Source organism: Eufriesea mexicana, unplaced genomic scaffold (genome assembly GCF_001483705.2).
Source record: "Eufriesea mexicana isolate 0111107269 unplaced genomic scaffold, ASM148370v2 scaffold572, whole genome shotgun sequence".
NCBI classification, from domain to species: domain Eukaryota; kingdom Metazoa; phylum Arthropoda; class Insecta; order Hymenoptera; family Apidae; genus Eufriesea; species Eufriesea mexicana.
Window position 1 is genome coordinate 262,074 of NW_016908738.1, and position 24,680 is coordinate 286,753.

Sequence of the window (24,680 nt, forward strand, 5' to 3'; positions counted from 1 at the left end):
CACCACCGCCACCACCACCACCACCACCACCGCTACCGCTACCGCCCCAACACCTCTATCACCTACGCCACCTCCACCACCTCCATTACCTTCACCACCACCACCTCCACTACCTCCACCAACTCCATCACCTCCACCACCTTCGACAACCTCCACTAGCATTACCACCTCCACCACCTTTGGTTTCATCTCCACCTCCATCTCCTCCTCCTGCTCGTTCTCCCTCTACTTTGCTGTCGCATTCTCCACCTCTTGCTCTTCCTTCAGCGCGGTTCTGGTATCGTTACTACGAGCGGCTGGTTGTCATGCGTCGACGGTGGTTGTGATAAGGCGCGACCGTATCGGAACGTTCTTGTCGATAATTCGCGATCGACCCGTCAACGTTCTGTTCCACTATCGTCTGCATCTCGTGTCAACCCGCCGCTGCCCGATTCGAGTGGTTCAACGGAAACGAAAGATTTTTTCGCGTAAAATTTGCAACTGGTTTCGAGTTATCGACTGATTCGTGAACATGTGCGACGATATTATATTCTCCGAGTGTTACACGATCGACTCACGACCTCGATGATCTGCTTCTGTTATCTCGTGTACAAAGCTTTCCCACTGTTCGTATGTTTTTGACATTTCGATAAACGTACCAGTGATGTTGTCGCAACGACGGTGAGGACTTGGAAGGCAAGAAGGAAAGAAGAAAGAAAAAAAGAAAGGAAGGAAGGAAGGAAGGAAGGAAGGAAGGAAGGAAGGGAGGAAGGGAGGAAGGAAGGAAGGGAGGAAGGAAGGAAGAGAGAAAGGGTGGAAGGAAGGAAGGAAGGGAGGAAGGAAGGAAGAAAGGGAGAAAGGAAGGAAGCAAGGAAGCAAGAAAGCAAGGAAGGAAAGAAGGAAGTAAGCAAGTAAACAAGAAAGGGAGAAAGGAAGCAAGAAAGCAAGGAAGGAAGGAAGCAAGGAAGGAAAGAAGGAAGTAAGCAAGTAAACAAGAAAGGAAGAAAGGAAGAAAGGAAGGAAGGAAGGAAGGAAGGAAGGCAGCAAGGAAGGCAGCAGGGAAGGAAGGAAGGAAGGAAGGAAGGAAGGAAGGAAGGAAGCAAGAAAGCAAGGAAGGAAGGAAGCAAGGAAGGAAGTAAGCAAGTAAACAAGAAAGGAAGGAAGGAAGGAAGAAAGGAAGGAAGGAAGGAAGGAAGGAAGAAACGTGGTTTAAGAAGGAAGTAAGGGAATATATCGATTCGATCGTTGGTGTATGGTGACCGTGACCGGGACTGGGCACGAGATCGAGATCGTGATCGTGATCGTGATCGTGATCGTGATCGTGATCGTGACCGTGATCCGTAAATTTTGGTGTATTTCGATCGAAAGAAGGAAAAAGACGAGCCAAAAACAAGTGTTCCTAAATGTTCCATAGTGAAGGCTATAAGGCGAACGATCGTAAGATTATTGGCAAGGGTTAGGGTCGACGTATCGTAAGTGCTTTCAATGTTCCACTATCGTCGTAAAACCTGCCGCTGTAGCTTAGCTTTGGAAAGAACAGCGGCAGGTCGACGTCATTTTCGTTTGAGTTTCTCTCGAAAAGCATGATGCGGGATTACGCAGCAAGCCGTGAAAACTGGAATCAAATCGATTAATCGACGCGATATTATATCCAGGATAATCGAAGACGAAGCATCGAGTGTCGTTGCAGTATTCTACGATCTGAAAGAACTCATCGTGCCGCTACTGTATATCTAACGTAAGGAAAGGAAAATAGAAAGGAAAAGAGGAAGAAGCAGCAAGAGGGAAAAAGAAGACGCGGTGTAAGCGTTGGGTCAACGGCGAATTTTTTTCTCGTTTCGTATGGTCGAGGCAAAAACCGTTTGGCAAAAACATGGAATTCCTATGGTCTATGCGACACGGTTACTCGATGCTTTTGGGGCGTGCCACTTTTGCTCTCTATCTTCAGATCAAATAGAATTACGCACTCACGGCGGATTCGTTTTATCGCGTTTTCCGCGTTTTTTCGCGTTTTTTCGCGTTTTTTCGCGTTTTTTCGCGTTTTTCCACGACTAGAAGAAGAATAGCGAAGAAGAAAAGAGATGATACTTTGAAATCGGCGACACTCGTTCTCTTGACGAAAGATTTGCTGGAACGAGACGATACGATCCTAAGGGTATCGCGAAAAATGGTGTTGCGCGTAGCTACGCGAAACAATTGGCCGAGTGTTGGATCGACGGCGGTGTCAAAAGCGATTATTCGCTGATCGTATTCGATGTAGAATCGAAGAGAGGAAGAAGCATAGCGGTGCAGATTGCGTTGGCATTATCGGCGAAATAGGTATCAACCGAGTAGGTATCGATGACTCTCGAAGAGGTGTGACGCAACGGTGAATCCGCTTTCCGAAAGGTGATTCGAAATTAGACACGGAGCATGGTTGTCCAGAAGGAAGGCGAAGGGGTAACAACGCTAACGAATCTGAAAAGTCGCGAAGCGACGTCAAGGAAATCGGACAGTTGGTCGAGTAATTGGAACGGAGTGGAACGAGCCAAGGAAACCGAGTGGTCGCGTATTTACAGGATTAACAGCATATCGCAACGTTTTGCCGACTGTTGTTTATTATCGAACGCGAACTTGCGGGACACGGCAGAGAAGCAAGATTTGACCGGCGCGCACACACGACGCAATTTGTTTCCGCCACTGTTGTTCTATATGCTTTGGATCGAATCGAGCCGCCAAGTCGTCCGACTGTCAGGGTGATAGAGGTTGCGTGGTCTGGGCAGCGAGCAAAGGACGCGGAACGTCATCCTTACCCTCACCGTCACCGTCATCCTATATTCGTTACCTCTTCTGCGACGTGGTTGTTTTCATTGCCGATTTTTTTCTTTACTTTTCTTTGCGATACGGAGAAAGATCGGCGATAGCGTGGAAAAGAGGGTAGAAAACCGAAGGGAAGAAAGACAGAATCGATCGAAGCTGTTGTAACGCCTCGGGTGTCGGTATCGGGGAATCGCGAAAGGACGAATAGGTAAAGATTGGCCGCAGAGTTTGGATGGTTCCACGGGGGTGGTTAAACCGCGGCAGGTCAATTTGGGCAGAGGAGGCAGAGCGGAGGCTGAAGCTAGAATCGGAGCCAGAGGAGCTGTGCCAGAGCCAGAGCCAAAGGCAGAGCCAAAGGCAGAGTGGAAAAGGCAGAGCTAGAGAATCAGAGTCAGATCCAGAGCCAGAGCCAGAGCCAGAGCCAGAACCAGAGTCAGAGCCGGAGCAGCAACGTTTTTACGATTCTCCGCCACCACGGATGGACGTGAGCGTGTGCTGCTTGCCCGCCAGTGCCGGCTCGGGGGCCCAGCACCCTCATCCAGCGAGTTTGCCTTCCGGCGGACAGCCGACGATTCAGCCACCCTATCAGTATGCCGATCAGATAGTACCGGATCGGGGTCAACCCGACGGATTGCCGGTACTCGGTTGTACCGGCCAGGACAACTGGCAGCAGATCTCCTCCGCTTCGAACGTCGTTGGCGCTGTCACCGCTACCGCCGCCGCTGCCGCCGCCGCCGCCGCTGCTGCTGCAGCCACCGCCACCGCCGCCACCACCACTACCACCACCACCACTTATATCGATTACTCCTGGTTGCAGATGCAGGTGAGACGCTGTATTCTTTTCGCTTTGCTTCTTCGTCTATGCTTCCGATCACCGTGTCGTTTCGCATTTTTACTTTTGACTTTTTTCTTTTTCTTATTTCCTTGTTTCGGCGACAAGGTCGTTCCACGCGCCACCTTCCATGCTCGTTCGCCCAATCCGATCATCCTACGTACCCCCTCGAGTATCGGCTGGAATATCGAAGGAATATCGAAGGGATATCGAAGGGATATCGAAGGGATATCGAAGGGATATCGAAGGGATATCGAAAGGATATCGAAGGGATATCGAAGGGATATCGAAGGGATATCGAAGGAATATCGAAGGAATATCGAAGGAATATCGAAGGAATATCGAAGGAATATCGAAGGAATATCGAAGGAATATCGAAGAAATATCGTTGGCGCTTCGTACACGATCGTTGGTGCGTGGAACAAGCTCGACCATTTCATTCCGCGTCTTATCGTCTATGACTTTACGAGGTTTTTGTGGATGATTCATCGTACGATGGAACATGCCGAATGAGAACGATCCACTATCTCGTGCAATCGAATGAAAAAAATATCGCGATGGAGTTTAAAGAGAAAGCACGCGTAGAATCGTGGCGAGATCGGGATTGTCGCGGTTCGTGGATCTCGGGGCTGGGAAGAATGGGCGGAGGACGCGTGTTTGCCGATCGATCGCGTTAGAGGAGTACGAGATAGCATATCGATTTCGAGGCAACGTTGGATCGTAAAATAATAGAGCGAAGTAATAACGGCCATTACTATTATCTCGGTCCGAGTAATCGTTTTTCCCTTTTAGACGCAGAGCGGTGTTTCCACATAAAGCCGCGCGTTGTTGACAGGGCAAATATCCTTTGATACGCCGTCCGTCTGGGACACGCGTCGCACGTCTTTCCACCTTACCGACCAATTCGGTCAGTCGTACGAAACGTGCCTCGTAAGTCGTTCTTATAAGTCTTTCCCTCGACCTTTGCCACCTTTTCCCCTATCTATCTATTTTCCCCCACCTACATTCGTGTATGTACATTTGCGCTCTTTCGCAACGAAACATGGCTTCGTTCGTTTCTAAGCTTTGAAATTCTTTTATTCGGTTTCGTTTACACTCGAGTTTCCTTCGAATCGATGAAAAATCGCAAAGGCGAAAGACATTCGAACGCGTTTCTTCTTTGAATCTCGAATATTCGCGTAAAATTGACACGAGTACGATGGAATCGTGTCGCGTAACGTTTATTTCAACAACGCATCGAGATATGCCGTGTGTATATCGATCATGCATGATTTCCCGATTAAATATATCGAATAGTTGACCCGCTCTCCCTTACAGGACCGTTCGAATAGTCGGCGATCGATTAGAAATCGATGGTGGAGCTAATTAAAATTCGAAAGCTTCTTATTTTTTTTATTCTCGATCGTATCGGCGAAGACCGATCGGAAGCAAGTCGGTTTTTGTCGAGTGACTTTCGAGCGCGAATCGCTCGTAGGTTTTTCTACGGTGACGAGAATAGACACGTGTTGTGGTTAGAGTAGAAAACCGGTTCTTCGTACCGTTACCGATACCGAACTTTTGGTAAGCGAAATTCGCACGAACGAATCGTTTACCGATCGCGAGCAACAGTGGCTCGCGACCAATCTTTCGTTCGAAAGCTTTTTCACCTATCATATATATATATATGTATACTCATATGATATACATGATATATCGTATATACGCATAGTTTTCCGATATGTTTATTTGTTTCCGATCGTTTCATGTGACAAAGGAAAAGAGAAAGAGAGGAAGAGTGTGGGAGGAGATTTAGCGAGAAAGACAAATTTGAAAGCGGAGGTGGAGCGTGACAATGAGCCGAGAGTCGCGGGTGTAGAGAATAACTGGCTGGTACGTTTGCTAATTAGCCATCACCGGAACGCAATCTAAACGTATTGTGACGCGTGTAAGATAATAAGCGGACGGAAATCCACGATTATCGTGGTCAAGCAGAAAGGGCATCCCGACGACGAGCACCGGACGAACCATTTCCACGGTTCACCGCCCTTCGTTTCAGCTCTGCGTATGATTATCGTTCCACCGATTATTTCGCTCGATGTTCGAGTAGAAGAGAAACGCGATTAACGTTAGAGTGGAAGATGGCCGAGCTAAAATACGAGGACAGTCTTATTTGCTCGGAGGGAAACTCTCTCACGCGTTTAACGTTACCCAACGATTATTCGATCGTAGGTACATTTATAGGTATTATATTCGGTAACGGGAGTATTGGATAGTTGACCGAAGATGATGGCGCGTCGTTACATATTCGTCGTGTTCGACGTTTCAACGACGCGTTCGAGGCGATGGATGGATGGATGGATGGATGGATGGATGGATGGATGGATGGATGGATGGATGGACGACGAAGGAGGAGAAGCTTATGGAGGAGGAGGCGGTGGAGGCGGGAGAGGCAAAGTCAAAGCGTTGTTCTCGCTGAATCTTTGACATTGCATGGTAGGGATTCGAAAAGCCGCCTGTGCGATGCATATCACTGGACTATCGAGCTGCAGCTAGCAGTGAGTCACGGCGAATCGCGAACGAGTGGGTGGGCATGCGGTTACTCGCGTTGCATGCGTTTGATGCACACAGGGCCATCGTAGCGGACGCTAAGATCGTTCCGAGACGGTAAATGTTTCCTTAGGCCCATGGAACCTTTCCGTTTTTCTCATTTCTTTCCACGTCCCTTATCGCCCTTTCGCGTCTGTGATCTCGAGTCGCCGCGGTAATTGATCGAATTACACGCTATATTATCTGTATACACAGGCCGATGTGAAAAGGGAGAGAGCGAGAGAGAGAGGGAGAGAGAGAGGAAGAGAGAAGGAGGATAGGTAGAAAAAATATGGAAGAGAGTGGGAGGAATCGGTATCGATGAATCGACGCGATCGATCGGCCCCCGTTGACCGATTTCCGATGATAGGCGAGAAATAGGAAGGTAAGCGGTCTCCTCGTTATCAGGCTTATCACGATAAATCGAGGAGAATTGGTTTTTAGTGGCCGGTGAGCGATCGCAGGTAGGGCTTCGCGCGTTGTCGCGAGCATCGGCTTCGGCAACCCCGTTTCGTTGTCGTTATATTTAGTTACGTTTCAACTGCACCAAACCAATGTTACGGACAATTTACTCGCGAAATTAGTTACAAAACGCTCGACCTATCTACCCATCAGTCACTTCCTCTTCCTTCACGTTAAATAGATGGACGGCCATTAAACGCCGAGAGTGGAGGAAGAGTTATTGTTCGCGGGTTACCACGATACATTTGAACGCGTACACCACGAATCGTGGGCTTCGCGTCCGTTTGCGATTACCTCCGCTTTGCCTCCGTTTTCCGCACTCGTTCGTTCGAATCGACTTACGCATCGTATAATACATCGGCAAGAGGGAACGAAAGGGGATGTCGCAACGGCCGATTCGCATCCGATGGAGAAACGCGTTCGTTCTCCGTCTCGCCAGCTTTGTTTCCATAATCACGAGTTGGGTAGTTAACAGTCACGGGCCACGATCCCTCCAGGAAGCAGATATGACGCGCGTCGCGAAGCGTGAAAAGCTCGAGCGTACCCAACGATTACGTTGGAATACGCACGGATATGTCACTGCCTAAACGAATATACGTGTATGGTTGCGCTATGGGAACGATGATCCACGTAGGATCGGCGTGTGTAGTATTTAAGACAAACTTGGGGGATAAGATCGGTGATGGAAAGGAAGGGAAAGGGATTTATATCTTTATAGGGGGAAGAAGGACGTAGGAACCGTGTGTGGCGTAAAAGGTAAAGCGAAGGTAAAAGGTTGACTCGGATGGCGGAATCGGCGGAAAGGTAAAGGGGAGAAGAGGAAAGAGTTGAAAAGCGGGTATATATTTGTCGATTTACTCTGCGATGGTTGGTACGCGGTGGGCCGAAGGCGACGGCGTGCCGCGGCGTACCGCGGCGTACCGCGGCGTACCGCGGCGTTTCCGCGTAGAAGCGCGTTCCAGTCGAGAGGATCGAGAGGGCAACAGGTCGATCGAGAAGAGACGCTGCTCGCGGCGGTCGAGCGACGCGATGCTGTTCTCCAGGTATACGGTTGGTCGCGAGTCGCCAACGCGAACCGTATCGCGAGTCGTATCGCGAGTCGTATCGCGAGTCGTATCGCGAGTCGTATCGCGGATCGTATCGCGAATCGGTCCATTTTCTTCCGATACGCGTTACGAGAGGACCAAGATACCTACTTCGCACTTACCGGCTATATCATCGACCACGTGGAAAAGGAATATAAACTTGGTACACCGTTATTCGTTCGACATACGCTGTGGCAATTCAGTCCCTAGAAGCTGCACGAAACGAATGAATTTCCCGTTACTATCCGTCGAAACGCTTCGGGAATAATTAGAAAATACGATTATTCTTTCATCGTCGATTAATCGGATACGTTAACGTCAGGTTTGCGAGATCGAATGTCTTTGCGCGCTTATTTACGCACCTCTACCTACTATCGCTCTGGCCTGGTGTTTGAAAAAGAAAACGGAAAGAAAGTAAAAGAAAAAAGAAAAAGGAAAAAAGAAAAAAGGGGAAAGGAAGAGAAACGCTAAAAGTACCGACAATGTTTTCCGACTAACGAGACAACTCGGTTGTTCCGGCAGGAAATTACTCCGGGTAGGTACATTGTGCGTCGACCTCCATCCGTGCGCGCCAGTTGTATATACGCGTAATCTACCATTGCCTCTCGATACGATCGTAAATTTCGCGAATCGAACGACAAACGATACTCGACTATACGTCGAGGTATTTAGAACGTTGTATTTGTTGAATCGCGCGTGCGTTTCTTCGGCGATCTAGAAATGTGGTTTATTATCTTACACCGGGCAGATGTATATCGGAAGAACGGTTATCGATGAAAACGGATAGAGCGAGAAGACGCGATCGTTCCACACCGTGGAAATGATGGATCGGGAGAGAAGGCGATGTAGGAAGAGAAGGGAAGAAGAAGGCAGCGGAGTAGACGATGTTGGAGCGGATCGAGCGGTGGGAGCACAATAAGGGTGTTGTAAGAAGCAACCTCATAGAAGGTAACCTCGTGGCATAGCATACCTGATGTTCGCGAACGAACGCTTTGTAACCAGCACGGAAGTCTCGGCTGTATAACGCATTAGCATTACGAACTAACACCGGAGACGGATTGTAAAGCATCGGTGTATCTGCTGTAATAACTGTGAAGCGACTTTGCGCTGCTCATACCAATGAGATGGATTTTAATGGTTCGACACACGAGCGTCTCTCGTCAGTTTGGCGCGTGCAAAAATTTGAGACTCGCCGCGCTGAGCTTTCGTTCCTCATCGCTGCCGCTTTCTCCGTACCTGACTCATTTCGTTTCCCGATTTACGCGAAATACGCGATTTCGATTCGTATCTGACCGATAACGATATCGTCGCGATTCGGCCACGGTGTATCTCGGTAGGTACTCTATTCGGTCGCGTAACGTTATGGAAGGTTTAGTCGGTTTTAACGGAGAGCGAGGGAGCGACCGAGAGAAAGGAAGGGAGAGAGAGAGAGAGAGAGAGAGAGAGAGGGAGGAGAGGGAAAGGATACAAGATAGACGAAGGAGAGATGCGAATCGTTTTCGGTTGGGCGGAGGCTAGTTGATTATCCGTTTCTCTTGCGCTCTCTCGACAAGTACCGTTATGTTCGCGGCGCCCGGGGCCTCCGAGATCCCTTCTTTCCTCCTTTTCCCCTTTTCTCTTCTTCTTCTTCTTCTTCTTTCTCTTCTTCTTCTTCTTCTTCTTCTTCTTCTTCTTCTTCTTCTTCGTCGTCGTCGACGACGTCTTGTTTCATCCTTTCTATCTTTTCGCCTTTTCTCCTTTCCTTCTCGAGCTTACTCGACTCTTCTTTGCCTTACCTCACCTTACTTTGCCTTATCTACTCCCTTCTCTCCTCGAGATCTATCACTGGCCTGGCCTGGCCTGGCCTGGCCTGGCCTGCCTTGCCCTGCCATACCATGCCCTATCCAGCTAACCGATTAATCGCCGAACACGGAAACGGACCTTTAGCGGGTCGATCGAGTTGCTGCCAAATTTCCAATTCGCCACACTCGGCAGTTTATACCGTAGTATATACTGTAGTTTATCGACTGTAGGACAAGAAAAAAAGGGAGAAAATGAACGAACGATTCGCATTTTGATTAAAAGTGGCAAAAATTCGATGGAAGCGCGCATAGGTGGTGGTGTTGAACGGGTGATTTATACAGTCAGCAGACTTTGGGCTACTTTCTCGAGTCGGTTATTACGTAAAGAATCCCGGTCCTCCGGACGTCTCGCATCGTTTCATTTTTGCGATCGTATCGCGCTTTGGTAAAACCGCGGATCTTTTTCGCTTCGCCACGCGGAGTATCGCCCGAATCGAAGCGTCCATGGTTCATCGGCGAATTTCTTGCAAATTTCTCGAGAAGGGAAACGGAAAGAGGAGAAAAGGAAGAAAAAAAATTGCCGAATCGTTGTCGAATCGCGTTGACGTCCATGCGCACTCGTCGTAGTCGATCGCGTGCGCATAGTCGCACGTTAGATAGAGGATGAGAAAGAGAAAGAGAGTTAGATGAGTCCGAGTGGAATTCTCTGTGAACGTTGACCCACGGTACCGAAGATCAGGGAAATGTATATCTGCTGCGCCGTCGTCTGCCTACACGCACCGCGGCTCGCATCGCGATCAGTAGTGTAATCGATCGGATCGAGACCGTTACGAAATATGACGTATCGACGATGTTTATCGGCATATGTCTATAATTGTACGTCATTGTCGATAGGAGTGCGTCGGGTATCGGGTAGGTACGAAACGGTACTTCTCGCGGATACCGTGTGAAGCTCTTAACCGTTTCTGCTACAGAGTATCCGGAGATTCGTAGCGACGACGTTACGTTTCGGATACCGATCGATCGGTTGCATCGAGGCCTGGAAATACCCGGGAGAATGGAATCGCGAGGAAGCGACGAGCGATAGAAGGTGGAAATTGAAATTCTAGGCAGACATTTAGCGAGAAAAGCTAGCTGCTCGCGAGGGCTGTCGCGATCCGACGTGATAGACGTGGTTAAGGAGTTCGAAAAGAGGACCCGACGCGAGTCGGTTATTCGAGTGGGTTAGCTTTCGGCAGGGAGGGTTGGATGGCCGATAGTTGGAAGGCGATTGGCGAAAATCGCAGGGAAGAATCGGAGGGAAGACGCGTGCGTAGGGAATTCGAAAAGAAGACACGTAGGATAAGAGAGTCGCGTGCTCCTAGGCGTTCCTCGGTCGCAGAAAAGTTCCGAAGAAGGTCTTTAGCCTTCGTCGCGTACCGTGCGGCCTGCAGGAAGACCGGTGAGCAGCAGTGGTGACTTTTAAGATGCGTACCGACACGCATTCTACGTGTCCTCTCGGCTGCGTGGCAATCGTGTCAGCAATGCCGGGAACCGTGAAACGCATGTAAATCCTTTCTTCGCACAGCCAGGGTAGAGCGTGCGTCCAGTCGTGGACGTATGGTTTCGAACCGGTACGAACCACGACTACTCGTTTTAGCCGCGGTTGCGCAAAAACCGATTTTGCCGTTTTATCGTCCGCTCTTTCTCGGCACCGACTAGAATACACATTTTCGCAACGATACAGAAGAAAGGAGAGCAATCGTGTACTCGCGATCGGAAAGACGGAAGAAAGGTGGAGAGGTAGAAAGGTGGAGAGGTAAAAGGTAGAAAGGTAGAAAGGTAGGAAGGTAGAAGGAGGAGAAAGGTAGACGAAGGCTGGCTGTCTCGGATTCTCTCGCGGAGATTTTCGAAGACACCTTTCGAGCGTATTGCGCAACAGCGCAAACGCGGATATAGGTCAAGAAACAAGATTAGTATCTGCAGAGCACGACGCGCGAGCATAAACCGCGGTCTCCGTTCGGTTTGCAACGCCGCGGCTCGGAGAGAGCACCGAGACTTTCGCGATACTGTTCCATTCCATTCTTGCGTCGCTTACATTCCGTATATACCTTGTCCTCGCTATCTCTCTGTCCAAGACAGAGCAGTCCTACGCGGTCAGAGTATCGCGACTACCACGAATCTGGATAATTTCCTCGGCAACTGCTCGAACGCGGCGCCGATCGAGCATCGTTTCGCGTCGATTCGACGTGGAAAAGGATCACGGCAACGAATCTGCCTTTCTAGGAAAAAATGTCCAACGGATGTATATCGTTTCCGTTATAATGGCGATTCGGAATCTGGAATATGGCGCGATACCGGTGCAGCGGTGTCTATCGAGAATCGTTCGTTACGCAACGCGTAAGATGGATAAATTTCTCGCGGGCGAGCGCCAGGGCGTATCGTTGCGAAAGGTCGCCATCTCTCGCTTCGCCGTTTATCCTTTCGATCGAAATTTCCCTCGCGGCAGTCGGAGATATTTTGGAAAAGGCTACGTCCAAGTTCGATAAAGATATTTCGAGACGAACCACGATTTCGAACGAACGTATCTTCAGATAGAGAAGCGGAACACCGATATCTGTTTGCGGTCAAAGGATCGCGCGCATCGATTAGAACGATACGGCGGATGTGAGAACGGCACCTGAAGAGCAAACCGACGCGATATTTACTCGCGCTTTTTGATTTTTTTCTTTTTTTCTTCACTCGATCGCTGTTTGACTTCCGATGACGTTTGCGAACCTTCCACACCGATAGGATGTTTAACGCGGCCGTTATCTTCTTTCGCGAGTACAGCCTCGTATTCTTTTTCTCACGGTACGAGTCACGACGTTCCGTGATTCCGCTCGCGGACAAAAATCGACCAAGGGGGATCTCTGCGAAGGAAGAGAATGCACGATATATTTCTATCATCGATATATTTCCACGCTTCGTAGGACTTGGTAGGAATACGAAAAGGTGGAACGGTGGACGGAAATTAAGGAGAAAGAAGATGCAAATAGGGTTGGTCGCGAGAGAGATGTCGGTGAATATAAAAGCGTGAATTTTATAATAACGCGCATTGGACGCTTTGTTTGGTTTCTCAGTCCCCCTCGACGAACGTCTTATCGCCGGTAAACACGTAATACGCGTATTCTCGTAAAAGACACGCATCGTTGCAGGTTAGATCGCGACTACGGCCAATGTCACATTGAGATTAGATTGTTTGCGATTACTTGCTTTTCGTATTTACACGGATTATCCTTTCCGTCGTTATCGAAAATCGAACGAGATGGAGTTTCGAACGAGTCGCGCACCTTCTTACGTAATGCCATCTGGAAACACTGGAAAAGGAGAAAGAAGGTTAGGCGAAAAGGCGAGTATCCGTAGCGATGACGCTGAGCTAAGGGGATAAGGATGGACGGACATTTGTAGGAGACGGGATAGGCGTTTGGAGGTTTGGCGGGCCGGGAATGGCGAGCGGAAGGAAGGAAAGCTGCGATGGAAAACGGGAATTACGATAAATCGGACGCGAAGGTGTCTGGGCGGCATTGAAATCGAGAATGTCGTCTGGCTACGAGTGGCTATTTTCACTGTCGCTATTCGCGCGTGGCGCGTGGCGCTTGGCGCGTGGCGCGCGGCGCGCGGCGCACCGCCACGGCGCGCCACCTTCTGCAAAAGCCACCGGTTCCACCAGCCGGTGAGAAGAACGCGGCCGATCCTAACCGCTCATGCTCGGCACCCGCCTTCGATGCGCGTCGTCGATGCACATCGTCCATGCACATCGTCCATGCACATCGTCCAACCTCCATCTATCGCTCTCTCCAACCGTGTATGCGCGTGTATGCGCGTGTATGCGCGTGTATGCGCGTGTATGCGCGCGTGTGCCTTTGAAACGCGTACTTCGCTCGCTCGTCGTGTCAAGGTTGATCACTGTGCTACGAGCGTTCGTAATAACGGCTTATAGCGTTCACCTCCTACGATCCAGTGTCGCTTTTCTTTTTACGTTCGACGTTCGACGAACCGCGTCGGACAGCCTTTTTTCCTCTATGGAAAGACAGCGACGAAAGATTCGCGTATCTCGTCGCGTAAGGAATGCGCGAGGTTCGATCGGACGCACGCGGTCGCGTTATCGTCGAGTGCAAAGTGTGGTCACCTTGCACGATCGCGAGGGAAAATCGCGTTTGTTTGAAAAGACCGCTCCGTCTTTTACATAGCTCGCGACGAACAAGTCTTTCTAATATACCACGAGCACGTACCCGCGTATCTACGTGCCATATATATCTACGATTTCGAGGTTGCTCCGATTACAACGAGACGGGCGTGTGTCACGCCGCGGCGAAAAATATGCTCTGCTCATTTTGGGCAAAAGTTATCGATTACGTTCTGCAAAGATACTTGGAATTTCGGGATTTAATCTCGCGAACGAAAATATTTCCGCTCGATGAAAATGTGCTGGATCGGTGTGGGTCAGTCGGCCCGTCAAAATTATCTCGCCGTGAAATTTATGATTTTAACGCAAACTTTATCAAAGGCTTGGAGATAAAGAAAAAGTCCTTAATCCTTCTGTGTGACGAAACTCGTCGTTTTCGTTGCTCGAGATATCGCGGTATCTTATTGCTCGATTGCTTCTCCATCGTCGGACTCGGTCGCGTGTCTTTGAATTTCGTTGCACGAAACGATTCCATTATCGCGTTGGTAAATCGCGACTAATTATTTCTCGTAGCATCGCGCGAAATTCGTAGGATCGATTGGAAACGTGGTCGGAACGATTTCGATACCTAGCCGCGTGTATCGACTGCCGCGTACTGTCACTTTCATTGCCATCCACATATCTTTACGCGATAATTGGAATCGGGTCGGCGAGTCTCGAGGTGGAAATCGTTCGTAATGCAATTTGCTGTCGGTGGCAAGGCGAGATACTCTGTAAAGAGGCTTCTGTTGTTTCGTTCGTTCCGTGAGAAAACGCGCACGCGTTTTCCGACAGTCTTGGCACAGATACGTTCGCGTATCTGTACATCCGTGCATATATGCGTATACGTGAACATATGCGTATATATTGCATACTTTTGAGGCGGAAACGCGTTAGAAAGGAAAGCTTCGACGTTCGTCTTTTTAACAGCACGCGTGCAAGAATGCGCACGCGTGTGACGCCCATTTGTTTCCCCGTCTCTGACCAATCCGGGGTAGAATCCTTAAATCGTTTCGCAGGCAAAAGCTGGATGGATGATAGGGATCGATACAGCGATGGGTAGCGTAATGGAATCTTTACCCGCCGTTCATAAAGGTACACGCTTTCCTGCGGCTCTTTACCAACAACTTCGACGTTGCCAATTTACTTCGACCAATACCTACCTTCGTCCCTCCCATTTCTTCCTTCTTTCTTTTGCCTAGACTCGCGTTGTTTCTCTCGTTGGCGAGACACTCGTGGTCACGATCGAAACGTAGACGCGCGCCGCGCCGTCCACCCGGAAGGTAGCGTCGAGGCAAAGGACGCGCGAGGAACCGCGTTCGTTGAACGGGCGCGAGCTGGATCTCTCGTGCTAGGGGAAAGAGAAGAAAAGGAAGAAAAAAGATTTCGCGAAAATGTGAGGCGAGGGGGAGTTTGTAAGGAAGAGAAGGAGAAAATAGGAAAGACGCACCCTTAGCACGACGTATTGGGAAGGGGAATAGGAAAAGGAATATCGGCAACAGCGCGAGGTAAGAAGGAACTTTGAACGCGTGTCTCCCTGAGCGTGCGCGTGTTCCTCGTCGTTTGTCCAGTGGCCGGCCGTGCTGCTGCTGCTGCTGTTGCTGCTGCTGCTGCTGCTGCTGCTGCTGCTGCTGCTGGTGGTGGTGGTGGTGGTGGTGGTGGTGGTGGATTTGCAGCAGCGTACAGGCACACGAGCGAACGTGCTCGCGCAGGTGAGTCCTCGTGTCATAGGTAGCCGTGTCCGTATAGGGATTCTCGGCGTACGTACACATCTAGACGCGAAACACCGCGCTGAAGCGAACGTACGTGTCAGGTACACGCGTACGTGTTCGTTATACAACTTTTCCAGCAGTCACGGAGGCGTAGAGGTGAGCCGGTGGCTTGTGGACGATGGAAAGTGGGGGAACAGAATGCGGAATAGCCTAGAATGTGATGTGAGCGCTCTCCATACCACTCCTCTCCCTCTTCCTTTCTCCCTCTCTCTCTTTCTCTTTCTCTCTCTCTCTCTCTCTCTCTCTCTCTCTCTCTCTCTTCTCTCTCCTTCTCAACCATCTATTTCTCATTCCTCTCTCTTTCTTTCCCACTCTCAAACCGATATACACACATACGTACACATGCCATCTTCCTTAGGACACTATTTGTCCGAGTCGCCGCTTGGTTCTCTCTGTCTAATGCTTCGTCGACTTACACGCGACGACATTTTTTTTATTATCGTTATTACTCGTAGCTCTTCGCACCTGGGAAATGTCGATAATCGATGATCGAACGGGAGAGAGCATCGTCGTCCGGATTAGGATCGCGAACGGCGCGTTATCGGCGTTTCCGGTGCGGCGAATTTCCCGATGTATCTGCCAAGATGGTCCAAAGTTGACCCGATCGAAGCGTAACGACTGCCGATACGTGAACGATAATCGGCTGATTCCTCTGGGCCGAGCTCGACCGGTTGACTCCGAAAGAAGGGATTCCCTTCCGAGAAGCGAACGATCGCCGGACTTTGGAGGAGGTCCGGTGGAAAAGCACGAATCGGTCAACAGGTGGGCCAGTTGCCAAGATTCCACGGGACAAAGGGAAGCTTGGAAAGATCCGAGTATCGGGATAACGCGATTATCGAGGACGATGCCTAGCATGGGGAGCGATTCCACGCCACGGGGATTCCACGATTATCTGGCTTCACGAAAGATTTATTTCGAGTTAAATGCTTCGAAAGCGATCGCGATGCAAACACTTCGATCCATGCTTTGAACGGATTAATAAGCCTACTATCGGCCTTAGATTAAAAGCTTAACCTCGTTCGACGGTTAAGAAACGATAAAGAGATAAGTAGATGCGCGATTATTGTAAATCGGAGTATAAATATGAATCACGCGGTTAAATCGTACGTTTCTGTACAGTGTTTTCGGAATGGAGCGAGTAACGCATTTAGAAATTGCAGTCTTGATTAGTCTCGATAGGTAAATAATTGATTAATACACCGATAACGCGGATAATTATTTAACGACCGTTCAACGAGTACACGCTACGCGTTCCTGAAACCTTCGTTGTAAGATCGATCCTTTAGTCGTGGAAACTGATCAGGTATTCGTTTACGTGCCGTAGATAGGCTGGTGGTGTCTACCCGATACGAAATACGTCAGGTAGACGGTGTATGGTTTTTGGGACGAGTCGCGACACGATCGAATGGAAGAGGACGAGGCCACTCGGAGGCAGATCGACCAGTCGATAGATTTTCCGTAAAAGTTGAAGGAGATGGGAAAAATGGTTGTTCTCGACAATAAGCGCGTTAAGGATAGGCAGGATATACGGTAGGTCGGTGGGCAAACGCGGTATATCATACGGGTTGCTGGTTTCCCGAATGAATGTCTAATAATACGGCGGGTCGAGGTTGCCGAGGTGTCCGAAGAGAAAATTAGTGGTCACAAATCAACGACGATATGACCGCTATTGTGTTCGGGGGTGCGCGCTCGGTAGATCTGGTCCATCCGAAATTCTGGTCTTTCCTCTTCGCGCAGCCACCTTCCCCCTCTGTGCTTATTCTTAGTTTTCTGGCTGCGACATCGTCCGTGGACCGTCCGTGGATCCGTTCGGACAGTTTCGCAAACGAGATCGAGCGTTAGCAAAATTCTCGACAAAGGATTCTAATGGCTGTGCGATAGTTGCGCAACGTGGTTGGCATGCAACTCCACGCACATACAGCTGTATGATTCAGTGACATATACGATGACAGCGTTCGCGGTGTAGTAGACGGGGCCTGAAACCGGCTCGTGTATTCTTCGAGGAAAAGGTTATGGCACATCCTTTGAAATTCTGACATTTCACGATTGTTCCGCGCGTAAAAAGCGACCGATCGAGCTAAACGATCGACGATACGATTGATCGTTTCGCTACGCGTCCACATTTCGCGTGATTTAATTTCGCTGTGTCCAACATTCTGGCAGTGCTTCCGTTGTCGACATCGCCGTCGTCGTCGGCGTCGTCGATGTCGATTGGAAAAGGCAAAGTTGAACGGTAACCGGAACGTTGACGTTCCAAAGTGCGCGGATAAAGGAATTCGTATCTCTTTTCAACCGCGGCGTTCCGGATTCGAGGATAGTGGCGGTGCATCGTGAAACATCGCGTTTCCATTTTCGGAACCAACGACGCGGTGAAAGCATATGTTTCGGTTTTGCAAAAACGCTCGGTTCAACGGCATTTCAATGACGGAAGAAGAAAAAGAAAAAGGAGAGAGGAAGCGATGCGCGCACTTTCCATACGACAAAGATTCGTCCTTGCGAGAACTCGGCGAAAGCGATTCGGAGTAACGCGCATGGATCACGCAGCGCCATGTTTAACCGTAATTTCATTAAGCCGCGTATTTAATAAATTAACCGAAAGCACGCTCTTCGTAATACCTATAGCATACCCATACTCGTGCTTCAGCCTTGGCACAGAGGTAATCGTTATTGCTGTCCCGCACGTCCGATACGATAACATCGATTACGCTCCATTCTTCGATTGGACGCGGAGTATCGATCTCTCGTTCGCTTCTAATCCCATTCCACCCTACTCTTCTCTTTTTCCCTTTCTTTTTTTTCTTCTACTTTCGAAGAGAGCTCTGTAAAGAGAAACGAAAGGGAACGGGGGTTGGGTCGGGTTAGGTAAAGGAATTTCTCCAAAGTCGGAGAAATTATCGGTGGAAATTATCGTCGTCGATTCGCGTAGACGGAACGAATTATGCTGTATTCTAGCACGTTCTATCGAAAACGTTAGTACGAGTCACGGCCAAAGGTATACGGCAGATTCTTCTACCTGCCGTCAACCTTATCCACGGTTAATCTGTATGACGAGATTTGGCAGAAGCGCGCGAGGAATCGAGCGTTCTATCGAGAGGACACGAGTCTCGGATATTAATGTCCTGCTGAGATACGATTCTTCCTGCTTACCTTCGCCTTGACTACCGATGGGACGGATCGACAAAATTCGTTGCCATTGGCGTCCAGCGTTCACGATTTTCTGTTACCTCCGGCTCGTTTCTTCCGACCATATCGGAACTCTGAGAAAAGTAAAACGTAAGAAGGAGATCTTTTCCGGCGGGGAAAAGAAAAAGTGGAAAAAGTGGGAAAAGGAAAGAGGAAATTTGATTTATTGGAAGATAATTTACGGACACGGGTTGGGATACGTGCTACGCCGTTGGACGAGAAAACAAAGTGGAAGAGCGAGGGAAAATGTTGGTCGCGATGCGAAGGAAGCAATCGGTGATAAATAACTCGGATATTCGTTTGCGAGTAAAAGCTGATTGGAGCTTACCGGTCTACCGGTGGGCTATCGTCTAATCCGTCTCCTATCTTTTCCCTTATCCTTTGTCCATAATTGTCTCATTGTATTCGGCTAAGCCACCGAGGGATCAGTCTAGAATTCGTCGAAATCGATTTCCGCTTTTCGCGAGGAAAAAAGAACATCGGTTACATCGGCTTACGTTGTCTCTTCTTCTTCTTCTTCTTCTTCTTCTTCTTCTTTTCATAGGGTAATTTTCATAGGAATTTTAATGGAACGCAAGGTTCTCGGTTCTGGATCGATTCTATCCGTTCTCTTCCGGTATCGGATAAAGCGATCTCGTTTCTCGCTTTCTCCGTTTCGCAGTATTTTCAAGTGGAAACGACTTATTTCCCATACGCGCCGTATATATCGTAATGTGATTGGCGTTATGGATACGACATAGATCCGAGGCACGTGAGTTTCTCGATCGTGGCACACGAACGTGTTCCTCCTTCGAATCGTTACTTTGCTTTTCGCTTCTTCTCCTTCTGTCTCTGCTTCGTCGTTTTCGCGTGCAAAGATGATAGAAGAAATAGGAGGGGAAAAGGTGGAAGGAACGAGGAGGGAGAGAGGAGATGGGAAATAAGACGGGAGAAACCGAGAGGAGACGAATCGAGACGAGACGAGACCATAGCGAACAAAGTAAAAGAAAAGGGAAGAAGAAAACGGGACGAAAAGGAAAGGAAAGAGGAAGAGGATAAGAAGGAAAAGAGAAAGGCTGACTGAGTCAGATGGAAACGTTGGTAGAGAAGCGCACGTGTGCGTGTCATACGAGTCCACCCAGTATGTTAATTCGCGCTGATGACCCCATCAGGAAACATGCTCACCGCTGAGTGGAGGAGCCGAGTTTTCGTCTCGACCGGCGCTCGTGTATGCGCTTAAGGACGCGTGTGTCGGTGCACATGCGCGTGGATATACCTTGCTGCCTCCGAACAATCGTCATCCCCGACCACGTTTCACGCCCACGCACTTGCTCAAACATTCCAGCCGCACAAAGCGCGTCAAGCTAATCGTAATGGAATTGCTATCTGCTCATTAGGAAGCATTAATAGCAGCGATTCATTGGATGATTCGCGGGAAACGTAACCGCGACGAGTAGTCGTTTCGCGTGGAATCGCGACTCTCGCGAACCCGGTTCCGTTCTCCGATTTTCCAGGATAATCCCGCTGATTCGTCTCTGCTCGTTTCCTTATCGCCGCATAGCTGAAACGCCTTGCTTCGTTTCGGCTCGCTTTCTACCCATTTCTCGATCGGCCACGGAACATCGACGTCACGGTTTTTCATCTTCATCGACGGTTCGATCGATGCCATCGTTAAAGCCTGCAACTTAAAGGGACGAAGCGAACAATTTATACCGATGAATACAGTCCCTGACGTAAGTCTTGGCGGGATGACGTTCTACGTATTGTCATGCGACACCGTCTTCGCCTTACCGAGATATCATCGAATTCTTCGTAGCATTAATACTTTCCGATCGCTACCGTCTCGAGGATCTTGATCCTCGGGAATCGTGGCTCCCTGGGTCGCGACTATCGGTAGCCAGGGATAGCAATCGAAAAGGAAAAAAGACGAGCGATCGCGATCAGTCGCGTTGCTTTCCGTCGAGAATTAAAATCGACCACGCCGTCATTGGTTCGAAGAACGCGATCGAGTCCACGATCGGTCTCCCAGGCAGCAAAATTTCCAACTCGTAATCGAAATTCGGGTAGTCGATTTCGGACGCGATGGCGCGGTTCCGCAGCGAAGGTCGAGTGCCACAAGACTTTAGCCGAATCGCTGGAACGAGTATATATCGCAGCCGGTTCGACACGGTGGAAAGTATATCGGCGCGAAAGTATATCGGAGGAACGTGGGGACTTGCTCGAATCTCGATTCGAGGGAGTCGAAGTTTTATCGAGCAGTCGCGTCGCGTCGGGACGAAAAGGAGCGATACGAGTACGGAGGTCACACGGAGCAATAAATTTTTAGGCGAATCAATAAAAGCGACCGCGATAATTAGATTCGCCCGAAAGCGGTGGTAGAGACGAGAGGGGTTTCGGGGCGAAGAGAAAGGAGGAAGGAAAAGAGGCTGGTTGGAACCGTGTCAGCTCGTGGCTCGTTTATTTTCGGTGGACACGAACAAAGGTGCACGGCACGGGTCGTGGAGCGGGCGCGTGCACGGGCAAGGGAACACGAAGCGAACCAAGTGGTCGGTGGATCAGGATTATTCGGATAGGTCGATGTCGCGACCGTGAGGAGTAGGTTTTAGATTAGCCACGGTTAAAGGAGAAAACGGGGCAAACGAGGGTCGGGCTCGCGAGAGCAGAGCGGAGAGCAGAGCGGAGAGCAGAGCGGAGAGCAGAACGGAGCAAAGCAGAGGGGAACAGCGAAAGGGAGAGCGAGGTGAAACGAAGCACGCGGGATCCAGGTCCAGGATCGGTGGTGGCCAGGTAGCGGTAGAACGAGCCAAACCGAGTCCACGTACCGGAACGCGTCTTCTTCACCTATTCCGCGCCTCCTCGCGCCACCTCGCGCCGTGTCGGTTCCAACGAGCAGGCTGATTTATGGCGGCCATTCATTCTAATCGTCTTGCATCTCGCAGCCCGAAGCAACCCTATCTACCGTGTATAGTCGCGCTTTTCGAGACATCGCCCTCGGCGACCCGTAGCTAATTGAATACAAAAATTCGAATATTTAGTCAAGCCTATAAACCATTTAATTAACGAGACTCTAACGGCCGCCTGCTCTCCGAGTCGTTTTCGAACCTCGTAAATATCATCGCGACGGCGCGATCGCGCAATCCTACGACGGCCAACAGACCCTACCGCGTACACCGACGCGTCCGTCGATCGTCCTTCGAACCTTGGCTCGATCGTTCTCCTCGGCACCGATCTTTCCTCAACTTCTTCTCGCAATTTTCTCAGACACCGTTTGGCGAAATCCAAGAGTTCGATCACGAGTACCGGTAAACGGCGGCAAACGCGAATCGCGTAAAGACGAACGGTAGTTTATACGGCGTAGTTTCGAGAATGCGATTCGTCTGGAACGTAAAAACGTCGGGAGAACCGTAGATGTCGAGTCGTTGAGAGAAATTAGGTTATAAGTTATAGGTTAGGTGTGGGTGGGTAACAGGCTTACGGTATTTAGGCGAAACGTTGGAGAAAGAAGCGATTCGCGTTTCGACGGTAGACCGTCCTACGAAACGGATGAAATCACGCCGGCTAATTATCTATAAAAACGCGTAATTAGCTTTAATAACCGGTTTATAGACTTGGACTGACCGCGATGCTAACAGCCGAGATCGTAACGTTCGTAAACTAGGTGGAAGATGGAAGAGGATCGATATTAAAACGTAAAACGCGTTGATTTCGTAACGTTTTCGTGGTTATTACGAGCATGTACCGGTGGTGCGTGGCGCGTGGCGCGTGGCGCGTCGCGCGTCGGAACACGATGGACGAGCGTCGAACGAATTATTAAAATCGATAGGCGAAAAAGATAGGAGGAGAGGAAAGGAAAGGATGGACGTGATTGGGAAGCGGCTCGTTTGTCGACTAAAAGCTTTTACGGCGGGGTTACAGGGAGTATAACGGAAGCGTAAGGACAGTTGGAAACAGGGTGAAAAAGGACGGATCAATGAGAACGCGGAGGATGGGAAAGGGAGTTCTCTCCGGAGGGATGAGTTTGCACCTAGAGCGGACAGCCGACACGCGAGGTCGGCACGAGACGACTACGAAGCAGTCGGAACAGGGGCCGCCCCGTTGGCTCGTTTAATTAATTAAAAGTGCATTAGCGGCGGGGGTTAGCCGAGTTTACGGGGCTTTCTAGATACCTACGCGTGTAACGATCTTTCGAGCGGAACAACCGAGCGCTATATAGCTTTCGTCAACACGAGAACGCCTCCCCGTAATAGACGATCACCCCGGGACGTTGGAACGAACCAACGAACCAACGAATGGCCGATTAAACGGTTCTTTCTTCACCGATGTCCTTGCTATTTTTTCGATCGGCGACTTTTCGCCGCTTGTTGCCAGAGCTGCTGCTATCGACTCGTATTGTTGGCTGATCGCCTGACCCGCCGACGTTTGCTCCTCTCGTTTGCTCCAACGCCGCGAACGAGCCGAGATAATGGATGGACGGAGGAAGCTGCGTTAATCGTAAACCGAACTGGAAACGCGATATTCGAAAAAGTGCAAGAGTTCTTACATCCCCGGCATGTTAAGAGCGGCGAAGGGGAGCAGCGGGTGTATTATCGGGATTACGGCGCAGAGAGTAGATAGAATCAAAGCACCAGGTGCAAATTACAAGGGGGATGACCAGGTAGCACGGAAGTTGGACGCGCTACCAGCTGACTTGTCTGCGAGCGAAGCGTGTAATCACGCTAATGCGGCACGTCGTTGCCAAGAGTGATCCCGGTTTCGCCACAGGGATCACCCTGGAACGACTTTTCAGTGACTCATGCGCGTCATTGCGTAACTGCTTCGACTCGATAACGATAATCTTCCTCCTGCGAGCGAGCATGATCGTCGATCATCTTGCGCGTGGAGTAGCGGCGATCGTGATCACAAGGGACGAGCGAGACGACGAATCGTACGACCGTTCCACCTGGAAATTTAATAAGATACGATAATGAAACGGTCAGCGCAAAAAGCACACTCGTTCGAAACCGTGCCCGCCATTTAATCGCCACGGAATTATCGGGCTAATGCTGCTTGATTCTCGACAAAAAGTTAAACGATCCTTTCGCTCTTTCGTTCGTCGGCGTGCGCGGGCACGCTTCGGTAGAACAATTTCGAATCATCGTCCGATCTCTGCCGGCCAGGGCTAGTACGATAGAGGACGGTAGTAGAGCTAGGAAACGCGGTCGGGCGAGCGTAGAACGGAAATACGAAGAGAAAAGGAAGAGAGAACGCTCGGAGAAGGTTTCCGTTTAATGGCAATTTGTCGTTGCACGTGGATTTATGCGTTCTCGAGGATGCGGCATGTTCGGGTAATATACGGCACGTGGTTCCTAACGAGGGGAGTGGATTCACGGGATGCGCGAATCGCGTGAGACGATCGTCCGACAATGAGATCGATGACGAAGCGGCAGGCGAGCCGAGAGTCCTACCGTAACGATATATCCAACCGGACGGTCGGTCGGCCGATCGGTCGGAGGTCGGCCACGCGACTTTGTTTCGACACGGTACTTACTCGCGAAACATCGGAAAAGGACGAAGAAAATCGGTAAACTGGGCATCCACGGGGAACACGCGTAGACCAGAGGTAGACGGTCGATCGGACAGGGGGTTGAAATTCGATTAGGTCCGATCGGTGGGAGGAGCAAACACCTTTTTCCGTGGGTAAACAACCGTGAAACGGTATCTCGTATTCCGCGGTTAGGTTGTGGCGCGCGACCCTTCCGTCATCGAAACGGGGAAAAAGGATAAGGGCAGAGGGGTGCGCGGTTTGCGACGCAGGCGCGCGCACGCAAACGTTAGCTAACGTAACGCAAACTGTCGGCTGTCAAGCTTCGCGGTGGGAGGGCAGTGAAACAACGAAGATGTGCCCACGCGCGCACGTGCGCACGTGCCTTTTAATATCCCATAATGCGTTGCATGTCCATATTCATTAAGTAATTTTCTGCTCCGAAAGTCACTGGCCGTCCAACTATCGTGCTCGCTTCTATCCGACAACGAAGGTATCGCGCGTGTGCTCCAACGCGATCCCGATCGCCGCTCTCT

The 24,680-nt window shown here is 50.0% G+C and overlaps 2 protein-coding genes across 3 annotated transcripts in view; one reads left to right on the forward strand and one right to left on the reverse strand.

Annotated features, from left to right (window-relative positions):
• LOC108545846 (glycine-rich cell wall structural protein 1.0-like) overlaps positions 1-201 on the reverse strand; it is a 666-nt gene extending 465 nt beyond the window's left edge. The window contains exon 1 of the mRNA XM_017897641.1: positions 54-201. Within this exon, the coding sequence (XP_017753130.1) occupies positions 54-201 (148 nt within the window). The remainder of the gene's footprint in view (positions 1-53) is intronic.
• A 951-nt stretch (positions 202-1,152) lies between these two features.
• Positions 1,153-24,680, forward strand: part of LOC108545984 (cell wall protein IFF7) — a 37,199-nt gene continuing 13,671 nt past the window's right edge. For both annotated transcript variants that reach the window (XM_017897881.1, XM_017897882.1), the window contains exon 1: positions 1,153-3,601. In XM_017897881.1, the coding sequence (XP_017753370.1) occupies positions 3,011-3,601 (591 nt within the window). In that variant the 5' untranslated portion in view covers positions 1,153-3,010. The remainder of the gene's footprint in view (positions 3,602-24,680) is intronic.